The sequence below is a fragment of the Neolamprologus brichardi genome, chromosome 9 (assembly GCF_056152115.1).
Source record: "Neolamprologus brichardi isolate AB-2024 chromosome 9, ASM5615211v1, whole genome shotgun sequence".
Taxonomy (NCBI): Eukaryota; Metazoa; Chordata; class Actinopteri; order Cichliformes; family Cichlidae; genus Neolamprologus; species Neolamprologus brichardi.
The window spans coordinates 16,685,395-16,708,759 of record NC_142112.1 but is presented as its reverse complement, the minus strand read 5'-3'; the positions used below and the strand labels follow the sequence as shown (position 1 = coordinate 16,708,759).

The following is a 23,365-nucleotide window of genomic DNA, read 5'->3' as shown; positions in this document are numbered from 1 at the left end:
TCCAATCAACACTTTCTGATCTGATCACACTTCAGCTGCTCAATGCGACCAAACAGCTGTTCATTGGGGAAAACAGTACTATTCTGTTCACATTTAAACAGTGTGTTGCTTTAAATCCACAATTATTGAGAGTAATACGCACTGTACAGTTGAATGAACAATTTTTTAAATGACAAATAAAGCATCGTAAAATATTTTGTTGATTGTTGATTCCTTGAGTCATGAAGTCGTATTTCTCAAAGACAATGTGAATTCATGGTTTTATTGACATGAAGTAAATGTCATTGGTGGGAGAAAAAGTTGATATTTAATTAAACCTGAAAAGTGCAGAAAAACTCTTGGTGGATTTTACATCAAAAACATTGATTCTTCAAAGTTTATATTTTCATATTAGGTCATGAATAATCTGAAAAAGAGAAGACGCCCATGCCTCTCATTACAGAAGCATAAACATGACACAGACAAAAACAGCACATGTAGCATATTTTTATTTATGGTGCAATGTTGCAGAGTGCAAAGATGTTGAAAAAAAAATATGCAAAAAATAAGTAGTTACTATATAGAGAGTATATACATGAGGATTACAGTGCCCTGTAGCGCTCTGTTGGACTGCTTTGATGTTAGTGTCTATATTGGATGATTAGACGCTGCTGAGTAAGGTGAGCAGGGATAATGGAGATGGGCTCCTCCTGAAGTCTGCTGTCATCTGTACTGTTTTGCACATATTCTGCTCTAGTTATCAAATTGTCCTGGATGCATTTATTGATTCAGTTTCTTTATACACTCGCAAACAATTTCCACCTGCTTACACAGGTGATATAAAATACATCGAAGCATTGCGGTTCGCAGCGTTTTCCATGCACTGTTTTATCTGAGAGAACAAATGATAAGGGTGTTGTTTCCAATGTTTCACTGGAAAGTTTCATCACACTCTTTTGTTCTTTGAAAGTGTGAAAGTACTGCTCTCCCACAACTTCCTTACACATGGAAATTCACCAGAAATGACTTAAGTTGTTCTGCAGTTACAGGACTTGAATACATCTGCGAGACAGAGTGTGAGAGCATGTAAAGGAGGGTAACAATAATTTACTGCAAGTTTGATTTTGATTGATTATATTCTTGTTCGTGGAATGACAATCCCAGTACCTTCAGTAAATGTTTATGACTTCTCTGCAAGTCTTTTAACATACAGCACAATGCTTTTATTTTTAACTGGCTGTGTTCATCATCTGTGTGGTTTGGTCAAAGAAAATTTGAGAATTTATGTTTATAAAAGTAAGAAGGGTTTCAAGAAATATCTGCATCAGCCTAAAAATGTTTGAAAACACAGCTCACAGGAGTAAATATATTTGCTTGCTTTATTTCTGATGGTGGAAATTTTAGAAAAAAAAATCTACTCAAGTGTTTTAAGAGGAGGAAGACTCAGCTTTTATTAAACCAACAACAATTAATACCATTAATACCCGTTTGTGATCAGGTGGGGCCCTCCAGTGGAAATGAAACAAACTGCAAGTACTGGACTGCTGGAGCTTGTGTGATCACTGCTGACAGGAGGCTGAGACAGACCGCTGCAGTGCTTCTGTTTATTCAGTCGGGAAACAGTGATCGAACGTGTCATCCATGACACCAGGATCAGTCACACGTTCTCCGTGAAATAGAAGTTTTAGTCCTTTCCTTGTTGAGAGATCTTTACATCTCTGATAATCAGAGAAAATGATCAGATCAAGGCAGAAGCACTAAAAAGTAAAATACCAACGTACGTAGTGAATACAGCTCCTGTTGTTATGCAAGTACAACAGATCACGTTTAACAACAACGACTTAGTTTGGAGGATTGGCAATTTCTTATAAGGTACACTTGAAGCTGATGGAAGTGTCGTTCTTTTTGCTGGTGCTTGGTACCAAATCAAATTTTTGGACAGACAGATTTTTGACACTGTATGAAAAGTTAAAGAATGATCAAATCTTGTAGATCTCATCCTGAGGGATGGACTGATGAAGACTCATCCAAAATGTCACAGTAATCCATCAACCCAGCAGTTGTTGAACCGATTCCTGATGAAGACAGTGCATAGTAAACATTTGAATTCAATACATGTAAAAAGGACGTCTAAGGTCAACAAATGATTTCAAACTCAGACAACCATTTGACTCCATCTTTAAAAAAAAAACTCTTTTTGTACAATAATTTCTGAAAAAACGTACTTTCATTTGTCTTGATGCATTCTCAATCATCCAGGAAAATAAATCTCCAAAAGTTGATTCTGTTCATCTGGACGTAGCGTTTTCTGGGAGAAACGTTTCATCACCCATCCAAGTGACTTCTTCAGTCTCAGCTGACTGCAGTTTTCCCCAAATCTTATAAATAGTACATTTGCATAATGACTGAAACCAGCCCACTGAAGGAACAATGGGCTGTGAGGTCAGTTCCTTAATCATAATTATGCAAATTCTGATGACCATTGATCAACAACCACTGACCAAAATCCACTGATCAAAGACCACTGATCAATGGCCATGAGTACCATTCACAGAGAGTTGGGGAATGGCTGCAATCACAGCAGGAGGAGGCGAATATGTTCACCTTCGTGTTTACAAGAAACTCCCGGCTTATGGAGGAACGCTCCAGCTGACCAGACTGCAGCACCCCAAGAGTCAACATGACACTATTGCGTACTTCTAATGGGAGAACGAACCAGCCAAAGCATCAGTGCCCACAGTAGTCTCATTGTAATTCATTAATAACCTGCCTCTTCATGAGGGGAAAGCTTTCCTTGTTTCCATATAATAACATACTGTAGATAATGGAAATAAGACAAACTAGATCAGTTAAATACGAGGTGGGTAAATAAATAAAGCAGTTTTTTTGTGTGTGTGTGTGTGTGTAATTGTAAGATACATTCTGTGGTCATAGGGGCTATTTTTAAAGTATGTGATTGGTTGGGGAATTGAACTGACTCACAATTCACCACTTATGTGACTCACTTCAGAGATGCCATCAGAATAGCAAGGATAACCAGCGCAGTTTCAAAGAAACAAATAAAACATCTACTTTTGTCCATAGTGAAGCAGATAATACGTTTGAAATAAACATTATGCTTTAAAAAGGGCTGTAAAATAGTGAGACTGTCATGGTGAATTGGGTTAAAGGACTCAGGTGCGAGACTTCTTGCAGAGTGACAGTGAATTTATTCACAGTGAAAAAAAATAAGGCAACAGTTCGAGTCTGTAATCCAAAAGGGCAGTGCAGTGATACGGTGACTTCTCCCCTCAGTGACAGTGCAGTGATTATCCAAAATTACTTCTTGTGCCTGCTCCTCCTCCGATCCCTGGATCCTGGAGGCAGATGAGAAAAACACACGCACGGTAACTTAAACGTTCTCTCTCCTCCACAAACTAGGTACGCTAATCGCGACTACGCTACCCGGTTTAGCTCAACGTTCCAGCGTTGGTTGTGACCTGACCGCGCCGTTAAATAGGTCTGCTTCGGATTAGTAGCAGCCGGCGAAGTGATCAAGCACAGGTGTGGCGATTCCAGCTCAGGATACTCCCCCCGGGTCAGCTGCCGTTCCGTGCCACGGCTTCCGGAAGGACGTGTTCCGGCATACAAACACACACGCACAGGATGGAGAGGAGAACACCACAAAGTACACACAAACACAACAAAAATTGGCAAGGCGACCAGTGAGGACCGTCTAGCCGTGACAGAGACATCTATAGTCTGTGCTGTAACCCAGCAGTATCGAGACATCGCTCTGGCAGTGTGTTTGGGATCATCGTCTCACTGAAAAACAAAGCCATTTGGTTGTTGTAAAGGGGTTTTCTCATGACCATGGAAATGATTCTGCGATCATCCACCCCCGTTGTCTTTCTTTGACATTCAGGTCTTTTTTGCATTGCTGAGTTCACCAATCCTTTGTTTCTTTCTCAGGATGTACCAAACTGTAAATTTTGCCACTCCTAATATTGTAGCAATTTCTTGGATGGGATTTTCCCATTTTCAGAGCTTGAGGAGGGCTTGTTCCACCTACACGGAGAGCTGCTTTGACTGCGTGTTGTCTATTCACTAGTGATGTGCGATACTACTGATTTCCTTTCCGATCCAATACTAAGTACAATTCAGGGTGGTATCGACAATACTGATCCGATACTTTGTACAAAAATGTAATGTTTTATTGTTTTTTATATTATAGCTTCATAATGATTACAGGACATCAGACTACTTGTTCTTATTGCTTAATAATGCAGAATTATATAGAAATTAAAAAAAACAACAACCCTGAAGTTGTGTGCTATTTGAACACTTGCCTTCCTGCAGCTCTAAAGGACTCTTACAAGATGTCTGTCTCGCCCTAGCTGCACCTTTCCTGTCCTCTCCTCATCTTCAGTTCCCCTCAACATAAGCTCGTCATAGTCTGTGATATGATTTACTCTGAGGTGTTTGATGAGGTTAGTGGTGTTTCCACAACACCTCACTGTCTTGCCACATGTATCGCAAACCACGTCTTGGCTGTTTGTGGAGGTAAAATACATCCACACATGACTCCATTTACGCTTGGCCATTGTTGAGTGTGCACGCCAAAGGGCTGCGACACATTTATACAGCCGTATTTTGCATATGACTATTGTGAGTACAAGAAAACAATTATTAGAATACCTCCATATAATCATCTTCCAAGTTAGATGATCCAAATGATATAGTTTCTTTCCACCATGTTCCTGTTAGTGATAAACTACAAATTTACTCCATATTACTAAAAAATTGATATTTTAATATGAGAATTGATTCTAGCACATTAATAACTGTTACTGGAGGAATCGATATTTGAACCAAAAACTTCAATATTGATCTGCACAACACTACTGTTCACAGCAAAATATTCCAAATGCAAGCACCACGCCTCAAATCAGCTCCAGGCAATTTATCTGCTTGATTGATAATGACATAATGAAGGAATTGCCCACATCTGCATAGCACATAGCGTTTGAGTCAATTGTCCAATTACTTGTAGTTCTTTTAAAAAGAGGGTGGCATATGTTAAGTAGCTGAAACTCCTAAAGCCTTCATCCAATTTGAATGTGGATACCCTCAAATGAAAGATGAGAGTCTACACATTGTGTCTATAATATAACTATAATATTGTTCAGTAAGAAGTTGAGAATTGTTTGAACCAAAAACTTCAAATTTGGATTCATCTCTCCATAAGACCTGTGGCCACTGATATTCAGTGCAGTTCTTGTGTAACTTTACATATTTCTGCTTTCCTTGAAAATGGTAAACGGTAGATGGACCGACTGTGTCAGGGTTTTTTCTGGATATTTTTTCTCATTTCTGAAGGGCAATGTTTTCAGATACAGTTAATCTGTTGTAGGTTGTTTTTTGTTTTGTTGTTGTTGTTGTTTTTTCTTTAGGTCTGCCACTCACTTGTTGTTCAGTTTCTTCATTTTTTTAAGAAGTGTAGATTATACTAAGTTATACCAGTTTTTTGGCTAACAGCTCACTGGAAATCACCTTCTGGTGTAAAAATATTGATTTATGTATGTCAAACAGTGCTTTTTTTGTCATTTTTCATAGATTTAACAAAATAAATGGGAACAAATTATTTATTTCTGGAACAAGCTGCAAATAACAAAGTGCCCAAAGATAAGTTAACTGGTTCCTCTCTTGAGTTAGTTTTTTTTTTTTTAATGCTCGAATGATTAATATGTCAGCATAAATTGCCCTAACAAATAAAACCATTCCACTGAAACTGCTCAGGCACAAGGACTGGTCTGAAAATAAGTGGAAAAACAGCCAGAGTTTACAGTTTATACTAAAAATCTCATCTGTTTTATTTATTCATATTGCCTCCGTCTCTCAGGCTAAGAGTTATTTCAGTTATTGGGAATGTATTATCATTAAAAAATTATGTTTCCAAGCTTCAAATTAAGCATGCGACACATTAAAGTGGCTTCGTTTGATTTGTTGGGATATAGTTGGGATATATTCGCTGTACACAATATATCCCAACTATGACTGCGGTGATCCCACACTAAGCTGATAAGATAAGCATTTGCAGCATACCTTATCAAAAAGCAGCCTTCATTTCCTTTTAATATCATACACCATCAGCAAATTGATGTGAGTTTTTAAAATGCACATGTAGTATATGGTTTATTAGTATTCGCTATGACACAAAAAAGGAAAATTATCCAAATTTTTTATGAATATTTGAAGCATGAAAAGCAAAAAACATCAAAGCTTACAGGAGGATGGGAAAAGGCAAAACTTCACCCACTCTTTTACTCAACCTGTGGTGAGCTGCAAACATAAAGCTGCTAAAATTAAGCAAAAAGCAAACAAATTATCCTCATTCAAAATGTCATGTAAGAACCTCATTGGCTTACGGAATGTTGATGTTATTTAAAAAAAAAATTCATACAAAAATATGACCTCATTCAAAAATGTCATGTGACAACCTCATTGGCTTATGGAATTCTGATGTCACAGGCTTCTAAAGCTTTGATCCTTTGATCCTTTGATCCTCATGAATCCTTAAGTAGGGGTGAGGATGTACAACTTTTAGTCCGTTATTTGCAGCACTTGTGTTAGCAGCATTCAAACGTTCACCAGAAAAGCATTTTCAAACATTTGGATCCTTTTCGTACTCACGGTATACAGACTCCAACATGTCTCAGAAACAGCAAGAAAGACAAGAATCTGACCCCAGCTCTATTCCATGGTATGAGTCCCTAGACCCTTATATCAGCTCTCTTCCTTGGGATGAACAGGTAGAATTAGAGGAAAAGCGATTGGAAGAAATGGAGAAAGAAAATCTCATGAACAGAGAGAAGATTAAGATCCTGACGGAAGAAAATGAGAGAAAGAGCGCTGAATTAGAAAAATTATCCTACCAGCTTCAGGAAAGGGAAGGTATTATTGAGGAGAAACAAAGGGATCTCCAAGATAAGAACAATCAGGAGCTCCAAGAAAAGCTTGATGAAGCTTTGGAAAAAATTAAAGATCTGCTCCAAAAGGAGACAAAAGAGAGCATTAAAGGGGATAAAATGCTCAAGAAGAATCAAGAGCTCCAAGAAAAGCTTGACGAAGCTCTAGAAAAAAATAAAGATCTGCTCCAAAAGGAGAAAAAAGAGAGCATTAAAGGGGATAAAATGCTCAAGAAGAATCAGGAGCTCCAAGAAAAGCTTGACGAAGCTCTGGAAAAAAATAAAGATCTGCTCCAAAAGGAGAAAAAAGAGAACATAAAACAGGAAAACATGCTCAAGAAGAATCAGGAGCTCCAAGAGAAGCTTGACGAAGCTCTGGAAAAACTGAAAGAAATCCACCAAGAAGAGAAACAACAGTCCACACAGCAGAGAGACATGCAGAGCAAACTCCAAGCCATGGAGGAAAAATACAAAGCGCTGCAGGTGAAGCATGACAAAACTCTGCACAAAAATCAACAGTTGCTTCAAGACAAGAAGCAAATGGAAATGAAACTGAAAGAAATGGATTCCAATGTTGACGAGATGGAGGAAAAACACAGATTGCTCCAAATCAGGCTCGATAAAACAGTGCACAGAAATAAAGAGTTCATTCAAGAGAGAGAGGAACAAGAAATGTTCGAGAAAGAAACGGATTCCAAGCTTGAAGTCTTGGAGGAAGAACTGAAAATGCTGCAAATGACTCTTGAGAAAACACTGCTCAAAAATAAAGAGATGCTTCATGAGAAAGACCAACAGAAAATACATCAGGAAGAAATGGATTGCAAGCTGAGGAACATCGAGAAACAAAATGAAGGCTTGCAAGTAATGCTTGACGAAGCTCTGGAGAGAAATAAGGAGTTCCTTCACGAGAAAGACCAACAAAAAATACAACAGGAAAAAATGGATTGCAAGCTGAGGAACATCGAGAAACACAACGAAGGCTTGCAAGTAATTCTTGATGAAGCTCTTGAGAGAAATAAAGAGATCCTCCAAGACAAGAAACAAGAGCCCGTAGAGCAGAGAGACCTACAGGGCAAACTCCAAGCCATGGAGGAAAAATACAAAGCTCTGCAGGTGAAGCATGACAAAACTCTGCACAAAAATCAACAGTTGCTTCAAAACAAGAAGCAAATGGAAATGAAACAAAAGGAAATGGACTCCAAGCTTGACGAGATGGAGAAAAAACACAGATTGCTCCAAATCAGGCTTGATAAAAAAGTGCACAGAAATAAAGAGTTCATTCAAGAGAGAGAGCAACAAGAAATGCTTGAGAAAGCAACAGACTGCAAGTTTGAAGTCTTGGAGGAAAAATGCAAAATGCTCCAAATAACTCTTGAGGAAACACTGCTCAAAAATAAAGAGTTGCTTCACGAGAAAGACCAACAGAAAATACAACAGGAAAAAATGGATTGCAAGCTGAGGAACATCGAGAAACACAACGAACGCTTGCAAGTAATTCTTGATGAAGCTCTGGAGAGAAATAAAGAGTTCCTCCAAGACAAGAAACAAGAGCCCGTAGAGCAGAGAGACCTGCAGAGCAAACTCCAAGCCATGGAGGAAAAATACAAAGCTCTGCAGGTGAAGCATGATAAAACTCTGCACAAAAATCAACAGTTGCTTCAAAACAAGAAGCAAATGGAAATGAAACAGAAGGAAATGGACTCCAAGCTTGACGAGATGGAGGAAAAACACAGATTGCTCCAAATCAGGCTGGATAAAAAAGTGCATGGAAATAATGAGCTGCTTCAAGAAAAAGACCAACAGAAAATACAACAGGAAGAAGAAAAACTTATTCTCCAGAGGAAAAATGAAGAACTCCAAGAATTGTATAATGAAACGAAGTACAAAACAACTGTACTGGAAGGAGAAAAGAAAAAACTGGAAAATCAATGCTCAGCGATGCAGAGTAGCATCAATGAAATGCTGAGAAAAAATACAGAACTTGAAGAATTTTCTAAGACCTTGAAGCACAAAACCACTGAAATCCAGGCGCAAAAGCAAGAACAACAGAAAACACATAAAGACCTTCAGTGTAGACTTCAAGATATCCAGAAGAGAAACCAGCAGCTGGAAGACATGCACACGGATGTGCACAAGGCAAAGCAAATAGAGGAGGCAACAGTTAAAGAACTGAAAGACCATCTTAAAGAAAAACAAGAACAATTAGAAGACATGGTGAAAAGATGCAACAAACTTGAGAAAGAAAACACAGAAACAATGGATGAGCTGAGAACCCTCATCATTGAGAAAAAGGTGCTCGTGGAAGAGTATCTGAAAAAGAAGAAAAAACACTTCTTCTGGTTCTGGAGGAGAGACACTGCTGCTTCTCACCTGATGTAACCTCGTCTTCCTCCACCTCTATTCCATCTTAATTTTCCCCCTTCCCCTTCCCCTTCCCCTCCCTCCTTTTTCTTTTTTCATCCTCACCCCCCGACCAGTCCCGGCAGTTGACTGCCCCCTCCTGAGCCTGGTTCTGCCATAGGTTTCTCCTTTAGGTTCCTTTCACTTTAAAGGAGTTTTTCCTATCCACTGTCGCCTGGTGCTTGCTCAGAGGGGATTGTTGGGCTTTTCTCTCCCCTTTCTTTTCTTCTTTCTTTCCCCCCTTTTCCCCCTTCTACCTTTTCCTTTACCCAATAAACACAATTGGCCACATTTTACATGTGTTTGAAAAATGTCTTCATTCAACAATAATTGATCTTAGGCATAAAAACAAGAAATGGGTAATAGCTGCATGTGTGTTTGTGTGTGTGCATAATATACATACTTGTATCCCAGAAGGAATTAATACTAGATGGGTAGAGACAGGTTTTAAAGACTAGAAATGAAAACATGTGAGTCCTATAATCTAAGCTTGTTTAACCAATAGGTGATGTTACATTTTAAATTAGGCACTTCATTACAGGACTGCCATTGTACCGAGGTACATTAAATAACATGAAAATGGATTTCTCGTGCCGCAGGTGACCTCGCTGTGAAGCTATTAACTTGTTGAATAATTTAGTTATTTAGTTATATAAAGTTATTTCTCACCACAGAGGGGAGGGAAATTCAGAAAGTCAAAAAAAATTTAAACTTGTAAACATTACAACTCATTCAACATGCCAACAAGGCATCAAGGAAATAAAGACATCTCAGTATCAGCTCTCTTCATGTCGTCTACTGACAGCAAAATGAGCACAATTCTATGGTTTTCTTGGCTTTTGGCATCTATTCGTCAGCTGAAGGTTTATACATCATTATAATCAGGACAGCCAGACTGGGAGACAGATCTGATATTCTCAGTCAATGATGAAAATCAAGCTTTTTTAGTTCCATCATATTAAAGCAAATTACATTTTCATTTCCATTTGTCCTGACAGGAAATAGCAGAAAATACCACATTTTGTTTAAACATGGGATGAATGCTATGCAGTTTAATATCTGAGCTGATATCGTGCTACAAAACAACAAAAATCATTCCTATTTTCACACGTGAAGTCAAAGCTTTCTGGGAAGTTGAGTATATTGGATGTTTAATGGTAGAAACAGATGTTTTAGACTTCTAGAGACTGACAGATGTTAGTTTAAATCAAATCTGAATCCGATGTGCTTATCTGTCTAGTTGTGGTTTGCACAGATGTCAGGTTTTTAAAACTAATTAAAGGGTAATAGTGTGATATTTTGTATTTATTTATTTCCTTTTCTTTGTCCTTCTTTAAGAAATTTGTATTGAAATAACAACAAGAGCAAGGGCCTTTATGTTGGGTCTGTGTTTCCACAAGCCCCGCTAGTTTAGAGACTTATGCATCATGAAGAAAACAAGACAGTCAGTGATCGATCGATTTACTTGCAAGGGAGGCCTCGTCGGTGTCTACCACAAAATGACCCCAACGACGGCCTCCGCTTGCTGCCTTTTATTGGGAAAACAGTTCACACAATACACATCACAGCAAAGCAACGTGCAACTTGTGATAAAACACTACAGCCCCCCCAGAACCTCAAGAGGCTGGGGAGGGGAACAAAGGAATTCCTTTCATCACAGAGTTGAAACAATGTAGAGATGGTTAGCATAAAAATGACAACATTAACAATTCACTTTAACACTTTATTTTGTCCTGATGAAACTCACTTTACTATACTTGACATAATTCTTTTTTATTTATACAGATATGCAGATATACTACATGTGTAACATTCATTGCATTGTTTAAATGTTTAATAATAAAGTACATGAATAACATGAGCTTATTATATCAGAGTAAAGTATATTTCCTATTAACTAGGCAGGTCATTGTCTCTTTTGACAACGCTGTCTTCAAATAAAAATAATTCCCTATATTCCCATCTATTCCAAACAACGGTAGTAAGTAACAAAGTTTCAAATTTGTCTTTCACTTTGACTCTTAATTTAGTAACCATGAACAAGAGGTCAGAGGTCAAATGTGGCATGATACCTTAATCTTTCTATGACACTTTCTGTATGTGGACCAGAGATGGGCAATAACGCATAATCCGATTGACTGACTGACGGGGACCATGACAGTGCGGGAAAGAGAACGACCATGCAGCTTTTAAAGCGTGGAAATACTGATCTTACTTTGAGTTTGATTCCTTAAAAAGTGACAAAAGTGTCCGCTGTTCACTGCATGGAAGAAAACTTCTTTTTACAGCAAAAAAACCCCTAAACTTCCGAGCAAGCACCGAGTACGCTGCCACGGGAATGCGAAATTCACAGAGAAACTCCAAGATTCTTCCACTGACATGCGGCACACCTGCACCAGGGCAAACCTTCGCCTGCTCCACTCCTGCTAAGCAGGGGAAAATAGAGCAACAGGACCGCTGAGTCTTTGATTTGATTTATTTTATGCTGTGTTTTACTTGCATCTTTGAAAGAGTGAATGTAAACACAAAAAACTATTTTATTTTATGTGCTGGAATGTGCAGAAAATAGGTTTAAATGTTAAACAAATTTCTTCCAGTCAGAGAATGTTGCATATGATTTCATTTTTGCTTGATGCATAAAGTTAAAAGATTAAAACTAATAAAACTAGTTTTAAAAAGAGACTTTTTCATTTGATTACATTTTGTATGATGGATTATGCAGAAAAAGTAGAATAGGGCTGAAAGATCTTTCGCTTTATCACCTATTCAGGTTGTAAATTGTGTGTTTTTTAAAGTAACTTAGTAACTAATTGCTTTTGAAAATAAGTAATCAGTAACAGGATTACTTTTGGGGGATATAATCAGTAATTAGTTACTGATTACTTTTTTCAAGTAACTTGACCAACACTGATGCCAACTACTCACTAAGTGGTGGAAAAAGTTTGGTTTGGTTTAGTTTTGCTTTCATCTTTGCTTTTGCGCCCTCCTGGGTCGCATTGTCTAATCAGCCTCTTGTGCATTTGTAATCCTGCCTTTCCCTCTGCTTTGCCTCACAAACAGCATGCACACCTGACTTGACTGCAGGATAAAATAAATACGGTCAGTATAAAAAGAAAAGCAGCAGAGAGAAGAAAACATTTAAAGTCCCTCCACCAAGCAAAGATTTATCAGTAAAACCTGGATTTTGGCAGCGTTTGGGAAAACAATTCATCCAAAATGAAGTATTAAGAATCAGTTTCTTATCCTGGTAAAAGGGAGAAAGGATGGACTATAGCAGAGGAGGTGAAAAAGCAGAGATTTATATAGAACAAAAACGACACTGGAGTTTTATGTCAGGAGGTGTGAAAAAGTGATGTAGGTTTGAAAGATGTGAAGAAAAGATAGAAAAGATTGAGAGAAGGGCAAAGAAGTCATCAGAGGGCAGTACAGCAGGAAGAGATATGGACAGAGAGCTTCCCTGTAGTCACATCTGAGAGGGTGCAATAACCAGAAAAGTAAAAAAGGTGAGAAAATAATGAGCTAAAAAAGAGAGCTGCAAAGGATATGAGAGAGAAATGCTGTAAGCATGTCTCCAGGCTCTGAATTGAAGGATTTTAGCACACAATGCTTTGTGTTTTCAAATTCACAAAATCATATTTTACGTTCTTGTAGCAATAACCATGTGAGACTGAAGTTTAAATACTTTTCTTCATCCCGTGTGCAGGAGTCAATTATAGCATCATTTGGAGAGTTATATTTCATTTAGCATGTTATCCTTTTTGAACGTATATCTGAAGGTGACCTAAAATAAAGCACAGTACAGTCAGAGAGTCTTTTATTGATTGAAATCTACTTCTCCAGCTTTTAGGAGATAACTGAAAGTACACATGAAAGGTGTTCAGTAGGTTGTCAGCATTATTTTATTAGCAAATTTGAACATTAGTTTATCTTGTTACTGACACTTGTCTTTTTTTAATTACATCAGTGTGAATTTTGTGGTTTGTTTTGTTCGACAAAGTATTGAGTCAGGTGTTGTACTTAGTTTTTCATAGGACAGTACAGAGTTCAGTGAAAAGTTTCTTTTTCACGTGAGCTAGAGCTAAAGCAAAAAATGTCAGGCTCAGATATGTTTTAAAAAGTGAATAAATAATATTATACAATAGTTAGGATAAACTATAGCATGTAAACAGTTGATGGTAGACTTTAAATATTTGACTTTTATTTGATGTTTATTATGTTTACCATATAGATCAGACATACTTTATCATTTGAATGACAAACTAAAAAAAAGATAAGAAAGAAGTTCTGTGTCAGACTAAAAGAGTTGACTTTAGACTTAACTTGCTGTCATCTGATCTTCAAGCTTACTGTATACCCATGAGGGTGGTATTTATGTTTTTAATTGCATTAAAAAAACAACAAAAATAAATAAATCCCCACCAAAATATCACACAGTACTCTTTATTGCCCTTAATGATATAAGCAGTAAAAGACACTATAAACTGAGTTGATCTTACTTACTGGATATAATATGTTTTGGTCATGAGTCATGCTCTGAGTGCGTGCACCCTGACGGCTCCACTCCGTCAGTCATTAAGCCTGGGAATGCTGGGCACCCCAGGGCTGGAATAAGAGAGCTGCACACTGAAGTGGGAAATGTCAGATATAGGCTGGTGGTGAGGAAAGTCCAGGACTGCCAGTGTGTGTTCAGATACCTGTAAGTATATTGATTACTGCAGTGTGTGTTATTGATGGTAAGAGTTCTGGTGATGTTGACTATGAACGCAACTGCATCTTGTATTTATTTAATCAGTGTTTTGCAGTTATCTTGTAAATGTGAAAGCATTGTGACATGTACAGCATTTTGGATGAAGTCGCTGCTTTTTGGACGGCCTCAGTGCTGCGTGTGTTTAATGTATTTACCTCTATAGTGCTGCGTGCACCAGAATAGTTGCAGCTGTCAACCTTACGGTAAGTTGGTGGCAGAGCAGTGGGGTAGGCTAAAGTAACTGTGCGTGTGTAGATTATATAAATGAACATATAAATTATATAAACTGTATAATCTTTTAATCAATTAATGTATTATTTTAAAATTCCCCTCTTGCCCCTGCAGACTGTCTATCCTTCCAGCGCAGGTCTTCCACCAGAGGCCTGGGATCTTGAGGGTCCTGTGCAGTATCCTGCTGTTCAGAACAGAGATCTCTGATGTTGTTCCAGGATTTCCTGGTGCCACTCGCCTAGCTTGGGAGTCACTGCACCTAGTGCTCCAGTTACCACTGGGACCACTGCTACCTTCACCCTCCACATCTTCTCTGAGCCCTTGGTACTTTTCAAGCTTCTCGTGTTCCCAGTTGTTACATGATATAATCTCGATATCTTTCTGCAAAGGGACAAACTCAGCAAAAGCTGTCCTATCGATGCATCAATCAGCATCAATCTCCTTTTTGTTTTTTGTTTTTTATTTTTCCATCTACCATTTACAGCTCCAAATGTTAACTAGAAAAGTGTAATAATTAGGCAGAGCACCCTGAAACTCACTTAAAAACATGTGAAGAGAAGATTTTCTTCAGAAAAAACAAAACGAAACAACAAGAACTAGGGAACAGTAAAATCCAATCTCTACAGCCTTAAACGCCAAATAATAGTAATAAAATAATATCTAAACCACAGAGAGGAGTGTACACTAGAGCAGGGGTGTCAAACTCCAGGCCTCGAGGGCCGGTGTCCTGCAAATTTTAAATATCATCCTGGGTCAACACACCTGAAACACCTGATTAGTTCATTACCAGGCTTCTGGAGAACGTCAAGACATGTTGAGGAGGTAATTTAGCTATTTAAATCAGCTGTGATGGATCAAGGACACATCAAAAACCTGCAGGACAACGGCCCTTAAGGCCTGGAGTTTGACACCTGTGCACTAAAGGTAGGTGGATCACTACCAACTCTAGTATTGGTATCTGATCGATACTAGCTCATTAGGATCAATACTTTGTTTCTATCTCCTTAAGCTCAGTAGGTATAATTGTATTACATAAATAAAATTTTTGGAGATTTAGAAAGGCTGAGGTTCAGGTGTCAGAAGTAGGATAACCGGAAAGGAAGAGCTGAAAGCAGTACTTTGGCTGTGATTCATGTGTGATCCTTTCCAATATTTCAATCACATCTCACACCCTGTATTTTCACTTCCCGGCAGACTCGAGAGTATTTTGTCATATGCCTCGACAAACCCACACATGCGGTAAAAATGTGGGCAAAAGTTATTATTTTCTTGTGCTAGTCTAAGTGTGCTTGTTTTGTTTTTGATTTTCACCACCCCCCTTTTTCTTCAGCTGATGGTACGGTCCAAAATGCGAAGTCATATGACTCGCTGTTGTGTTATTTGGTTTTTTACATGATCGTTTACAAATACCGTACCAACAAACACCCCTCTTCCTCTGCGCTGGTCCACAATGCAGAGTCTTGTGAATTGGCGTGTGTTTATTAGCTTTTTGGTCATTTTTTACCAACAAAATGTTGTCGAAGTGGAAATGTGCGGGGGGCTGACCGAGGTGAAGCAGGCTGATGAAGCAGTTCAGAAGATCTGTGATGCAGTGAGTAGAAACGGGAGATTTTACACTTGCACACATATGGCCTGTGCTTCATATTGATGTTGCTGTCATTGTTATTCAGATGAAGCCTCTCGCAGAGCAGAAAACCGGGAGAAACTTCGAGGTTTTCACTGCAAAGAACTACAAAACACAGCTTGTAGCTGGGACCAACTACTTCATTAAGGTAATGTTTGTAATGCAAGCAGTGAGCAGTGACAACACTACAAAGCTCTGAGATCTTGCATGCAATAAAATATAATTAAAAAGAGCATTGATTGATATTGTGCTCTGTCAGGTGAAAACTAAAGCAATGATCAGTGGGGTTTTTTTAGTTACTATCTCTTCACATATGTAGTGATTTTACAAGAAGGTGTGGGCAAACCTTTAACTGTTATTTCTGTGAAGGTTCTCAGTCATCCAGGTCATCGTAGTCAAAGGAGCTTGCAAAGAAAAGCGTCTGGACTTCTTTAAGTTACTTGAAGACGTTTCACCTCTCATCCGAGAGGCTTCTTCAGTTCTAAGGTCAAAACACTGGAAACACTTCTACCCTCTCCAATCTTAGAAGAGGTTTACAAGTTTGTGGACAAGGCTCAGCGGGCCCAACACTCGAAAGGAAAAGAAAGACAACGCAGGAAATTTCACACCTTGCTTTCAAAAACACACACTCCTCATTCTGAATCTGAACCTACACAACCCATAGAAGAAAACACACCTGAAGACAGTCAGGAGAAATGGGTCAAGAACTTTTCAGACAGGAATCTCACTGAACCTGAAAAGAGAGTATTAGCCAAAGGTCTCAATTTTGCCATTTCTCCACAACAGTTGCCCATAGTGGACCTCATCACAGCCACAGAATCTGCCATTCGGATTAATAAATTATCACAGACAGAAGCAGAGCAAATCAGGATGAAAGTCTCAGCCACCCTCTCCAGTGCCAAAGTCCCTCCGTCCAACCTCACAATACAGGAAAAGAAGGCCGTCGCTTCCCTGAGCAAAGACCACAACATCACTGTTTTACCAGCGGATAAGGGAAGATGCACCGTGGTCCTAAACACTACAGACTACCATACAAAGATCACTACTCTCCTCAGTGACAACAATACCTACGAAGCCTTAAAGCGAGACCCCACAAGCAGCTACAAAAAGAAAGTTATAGCTTGCCTTCAAGACTTGGAAAAGGACAAAATCATTGACCGCCTTACTTATCACCGCCTTTACCCAGGGGATGCCATACCCTGCATTTACGGACTTCCAAAAATCCACAAGGAAGCTGTCCCACTCAGACCCATAGTGAGTAGCATAAACTCAGCCACTTATAACATTGCAAAACACCTTGCTACCATCCTTGCTCCTCTCGTGGGGAACACCCCACACCACATCAAGAACTCCACCGACTTCACTGACAAGGTCCAGAAACTTACCCTGGATCCAGATGAAACAATAGTGTCCTTTGATGTAGTCTCTCTCTTCACTTGCATACCCACCACGGAGGCAGTGGAGACTGTCAGAAAACGACTACAAGAAGACAGCTCCTTGGAGGACAGGACCAACTTCACACCCGATCAGATTTGCACACTGTTAGACCTCTGCCTCACCACCACATATTTCAAATACAACGAAGGCTATTACAGACAAAAACATGGCTGTGCCATGGGCTCCCCCGTGTCACCTATTGTAGCCAACCTTTACATGGAGGAAGTGGAAAGGAAGGCTCTTGGCTCTTTCAAAGGAAGAGTACCCAGCCACTGGTACAGATATGTAGACGACACCTGGGTCAAAATCAAGACACAAGAAGTGGAATCCTTCACTGCGCACATCAACGCTGTGGATAAAAACATCAAGTTCACCAGGGAAGACATGAAGGATGACTGTTTGCCTTTCCTGGACTGCGCTGTGCACATTGAAGAGAATGGCAACCTCAACATCGAAGTTTACCGGAAGCCCACACACACGGACCAGTACCTCCTATTTGACTCCCATCACCCTCTGGAACACAAACTTGGAGTAATTAGGACCCTACACCACCGGGCAGAACATGTTCCCTCTAAGCCTGAAGGGAAAAAGAAGGAACACACACATGTAAAGGAAGCACTCAAAACGTGCGGCTATCCTAAATGGGCGTTTTTAAAGTCAGCAAAGAGGCACAGAAAAGAAGATCAGACACCAGCGAGGGAGGATAAGAAGGACAGGCGCAACAACATTGTCATCCCCTATGTAGCCGGTGTATCAGAGAAACTCAGGAGGGTTTTCTCCAAGCATGACATCCCGGTGTACTTCAGACCCAGCAACACACTCAGACAAAAACTGGTTCACCCGAAAGACAAAACGCCAAAACACAGACTTAACAATGTGGTGTATGCCGTACAGTGCAGCGAGGAATGCCCAGACCTCTACATTGGAGAGACCAAACAGCCACTTCACAAGCGCATGGCACAACACAGAAGAGCCACCTCCACAGGACAAGATTCAGCTGTCCATCTGCATCTTAAGGATAAAGGACACTCTTTCGAGGATGCCAATGTTCACATTTTGGACAGAGAGGACAGATGGTTTGAAAGAGGAGTGAAAGAAGCCATCTATGTCCACTGTGAGCGACCATCTTTGAACAGAGGCGGTGGTTTACGACACCAACTCTCTGCCATCTATAATCCAGTTTTGAGATCCCTTCCCAGACGCCTTAACGCCCACTCACACCCTGGGACATCTGACCTCAGGAATTCGCATAATAAGGTGGGGCCAGGTTTCACAATGAACTCACCTGAAACTCTGGCTGATTGGGACCCACACCCAGTTCCACACCTTGGCTCAGGCGATTAGAGGATCATCAGGGGGTCCTTTTGTCCCTCTGTGGGGGGACACTCCCACTAGGGTTATATCTGGGACTCTCCACCATTTGACCTTAGAACTGAAGAAGCCTCTCGGATGAGAGGTGAAACGTCTTCAAGTAACTTAAAGAAGTCCAGACGCTTTTCTTTGCAAGCTCCTTTGACTACGATGACCTGGATGACTGAGAACCTTCACAGACATATGTAATGTGCTCTCTTTTTCATGCCTTTGTTAAGAGCCTTGCAGCAGCAGCATTTTGGACTGACTGGAGACAGTTAAGATTCTTTTGGCTCAAACAAAGAAAACAGCTGTTACAATAATCTAAGCAAGCTGAAATAAAAGCTTGAATAATCATTTCCAATTCAGATTTAGACAACAACAGTCTGGTGAGGAGTAGTTTGGGAGACTGTGGGTGTTCATAAAGTACCTCCTATCTCCTATTCCTAGACTTCTTCCCTGATGTTGATGAGAAAAGGTCATTGATAAATCGATAAACGCCTGTGAAAAATATCATTACAAAGGTTGGCATATGAAAGAAAGAACCTCTAGGGTCAGATCTATGGAACGCCAGGACTGCCATAATGAATTAATTAAATACACCATTAAATAATTAATTAAATGTGGCAATAATTAATTAAAATTGAAAATAATTAATTCAATAAATATTTAAGACACATTTAATTAATTAATTATTGACACATTTTATTAATTATTGACATATTTAATTAATTAATGTCACATTTAATTAATTATTTAATGGTGTATTTAATTAATTCATTATGGCAGTCCTGGCGTTCCATACAGCTCTACTCATGCCTGCAGCAGCTAAAAGCCTTCTTTTGACATTAAAAAGCTGTTGGGTTTACTAAAGAGGCTCAGCGTCAGCTTGTGACTGAAAGTTGTGAACAGGAGTATTTTTGCAGCTGGCCTTTGATTCAAAATCTTAAACACTAAATGGGATTTGAGCCTAAGAAACTCAAACTGAGGATCATCCACAAAGACCAACAAGTCAAAGAAGACAGGCACGTTCTCATTTTTACAATCTCTCATGCCAGTGCAACAGGGACTAATATCAGGTTTAAATGTCAACATAGTATACTCACCTAAATCTGTCTCTCAGCCCAGGAAGTCTGAACAGCCCCTGCTATGTAGTTACCAGCACAACAACTTGGATGTGATCCTGATCCCAAAGCTCTACTAAGGGAATAGTTTAAGCTTTTAGCCAATTCATTTCTGTGTTCGGGATTCCCAAAGTAATTCAGAAGGATCAAGGCTCTAATTTTACTTCTAGATTATTTGCACAGGCTCTCCAACAACTTCATTTTAAACATAAATCATTGGTGTGTCATCGTCAAAGTAAGGATTCATTAGAACGCTCCCATCAGCATTTAAATCATTGCTGCTTGTTGCACCGAACTGAAGGCTGATTGGGATGAAAGTTTGCCTTGGCGCTTACTGGCAGCCAGAGTAAGTAAGTTAATCCAATTTTTTTATATAGCGCTTTTTAAGACATGAAGCTATTAAAAAGTGCTTCTCAAGGGAATATAAAAGCGTATCAAACAAAACAACATATTACACATGAACATTACCCAAATGCCTGTCTAAACAGATGTGCTTCAAGCTGTTTTTTAAATGAAGCCACAGAGTCGATGGTGTGTAGTGGGGAGGTAAACTGTTCCAGTGTTGGAGCTAGGGTTTGAAAAGCGCGATCCCCCTTTGTTTTCAAACGGGTCCGTGGAATAGTCAGAAGACCACTATCACTGGCTCTGAGGATCCGGTTTAGAGAGTTTGAAGGTTGAAAAAGCTCCGCGATATAGGTGGTGGCCTCATCTTGTAAAAATATGAACATAAAAGTGAGAATTTTAAACTGATATCTGCACCCAACCAGACACCAGTGTAAGGATTTTAACATGAGAGTGATATGGGACTTCCAGCCTAATTGCAAGCGACAACGTTTTGTCTAGTTTCTGGTTTCACTTACTTTCTATTGTGAGTTTATGTATTTTAGTTTAGTTTTTATTGTTTGAAATTGTTTTGCTTTTCATTACAATTTTCAGTTCAATTCTATTTTATTTATATAAATAAAATTACAAATCACAGCAACAGTTGCCTAGGGGTGCTTTAGACTGTAAGCTAAAGACCCTACAATAACACATACCCCACAGTGGCCATGAAGAACTCCCTTTTAAAAAGAAGAAACCTCCAGCACAACCAGGCTCAGGTAAGGGGCTGCTGTGCCAGAGAGCAAGAGAATAATAATAACTAATAATAAGATGCAGGGTGGCGTATAAACACATAGTCAGAAAAGTGACATGAGAAGAATCTTATTTCAGCACAACTAAGGGAGAATTCAGGGTCCCCTGGTCCAGTTCTAACTTTATGCTTTATTCAAAATGAAACTTTATGTTAAAGGAATTCCCTGACTTACACTGTCTTTGTGTCTTTGTTTAGAAGCAGAACGACACAGATGGATCCACTTCCCAACCCTGTCATTGCTGTGGTGGTGGGAAAGATATTTCTGTTCTAAAACTTTTGTGCATACAAAATAATACGACAGGACTTGAAGGAAAGTAACACATTTACTCTCATTTGGGGCGACTGAGGATGGATCAGATGAGTTTCACACCTACCTTTTGTCCTCATACCTGGTGGTAATGGACAGCGTGTTGACTTATCAACACTGGGGTCTTTTGTTTGATGGCTCCACAGTGCCTCCTTCTGGCCGTGAAGAAGCACCACACCCCTCTACTCTTTCCATTACAGGGAATGTGTAGAAAGCACAAACCTTTAATAATCACAGCTGAGATCATAAAGTGTAGTTATCCTTCCTTCCTTTCTTTCTTCCTTCCTCTTAAGCACTTAAGGGTTGCTGAAGAGGGGGTTGAAGAGTATCCCAGCTGTCACGAGGTAAAACTCAGGGTACACACTTGACAGTTCACCACTCATGATCACATTCCCAATAGATTATTGTAGTTCCCAAAAGAATCAACAATTAACCTAAAAAAGCAAGTTGTTGGACAGTGAGAGGGAGCCGGAGCACCCTCAGAGAACCCAACATGCAAACAACAGATTCACATGCACGACCTTCTTGCTGTGAGGCAACAGAACCAACCACTGCATCGCCATGCTGACCTTAGAGTGCAGTCCTGTGGTGGAAAATGTTACTGTGGGTGCTTTAGATTATATTACATACAAACAAAAAGTACTGGTTTATTATATCAGTGGGTAAAAGAGTCAAGATTGGATCTAAAGGATGTAAATGGACACGCACAGTGCATTTCTGCTCAGTCTGAACACTCAACGCAGCCTCATTCGCCCAACTGAAACTCAGCGTTCAGTATCTCCTTTTTTTCACCAAAAGACTTTCTCTGTATCTCTGCTCTGTTTGTTTTTGACTTGAAACACTAAATAAATGTTTTACTACACATCTGTCTCGATTGTTTAATCAGCTGCTGTAAACTGTCCAAATTTAAAATGCTACATTTAGTAGTTTTATTATTATTATTGTTATTATTACTGGTATTTTTTACATAATTATTATTATAAATTTGTTGTTATTGGCATCATTAGTAGTAGTACTAGTTATATTATATTATTATTTAAAATATTATTGTTATTATTATTGTTGCTGTTAAGTAAAGTAAGTGTATTGCATTTGTGCAGTGGTTACAGTGGTGACACTTATTAGACTCTGTAGGCTGTGCCCCAGTTTTTCAGGGTCCTTTTAGGTGCAGTTGTTGCAACCACTGTCAATGTGACACCATCACAGAACAAGTTTATTAAACCAGAAGAAGAAAGAGAACTCTAATATGATGGCTGCACACCAGCTGGACCATTATAATCACATCACATCACTTCAAGGACTCCAAGAATGTTCATACAGGGAGGATAAATAAAGTTTTTGATTATTTATTATAAAAAAGAGATGATATATATATAATGCAGCAGGGACTCCACCAGCTAACATGTCAGTTCATTTGACACATTGATTTATTTATCATTTCTTTTTCTCTCTCAGCTTTTCAGCTCCACATTTTTGCCATTTCTTCCACACTTAACTCTTTTCTACAAGGTGAGCCCACAGTGAATGTAGGAGAGGGCAGGTGGCATTAAGAGATTTAAATGGGCAATCTAGGGGCCAGTTAGTTCTTCCTTTGGTGAAAGCTGGGCTCTTCAGTTCAGCATGGTACAGCTCCAAAGATTCTGCAACATCAAACCCTCTGTTTGCTAATGTTACATCACCTGGGCTGAGGCAGTCCAGGTAATTTCAACAGTTTCTATTTTTGTTTTTAAACTTTAGATATAAACAAAACAAGAAAAGTAACATTTGTCACTCTCTATCTTCACGATGGAAGATTCATGTTCATCTCAAAAGTGTTAGCAACAGTTCTAGAAAAGGAGACATGTTTGTTCCAGTTTGCAGAAATGTTATTATAAATGTTCAAACTACTGCACTGTAAAATCTAATTAGTTCCCAGAACTCAAAAAACTATGCAAACTCGTTACCTCCAAAAAATTGAGTAAAGTTTACTTAAGATGACTGTTAGGAGAACTTATTCATTGCAAGTATGCAGTACTAAGAATAACTTGATGTTCCTGAAGGTGCTTTATGAATTGTTTACCCACTGACAAACATTTTGAGTTCTT

The 23,365-nt window shown here is 39.1% G+C and overlaps 1 protein-coding gene across 1 annotated transcript; it reads left to right on the top strand.

Annotated features, from left to right (window-relative positions):
* Positions 1 to 6,554: 6,554 nt before the first annotated feature.
* On the top strand, positions 6,555 to 9,610 carry LOC148101293 (uncharacterized). The gene has a single exon (XM_087846017.1). The coding sequence runs from the start codon at positions 6,669 to 6,671 to the stop codon at positions 9,303 to 9,305; it is 2,637 nt and encodes an 878-aa protein (XP_087702143.1). The 5' UTR covers positions 6,555 to 6,668; the 3' UTR covers positions 9,306 to 9,610.
* The last annotated feature ends 13,755 nt before the right edge of the window (positions 9,611 to 23,365 follow it).

What these genes read in the sequence shown, in the direction of transcription:
- LOC148101293 (XM_087846017.1), top strand. Translation starts at nt 6,669, where the DNA reads ATGTCTCAGAAACAGCAAGAAAGACAAGAATCTGACCCCAGCTCTATT.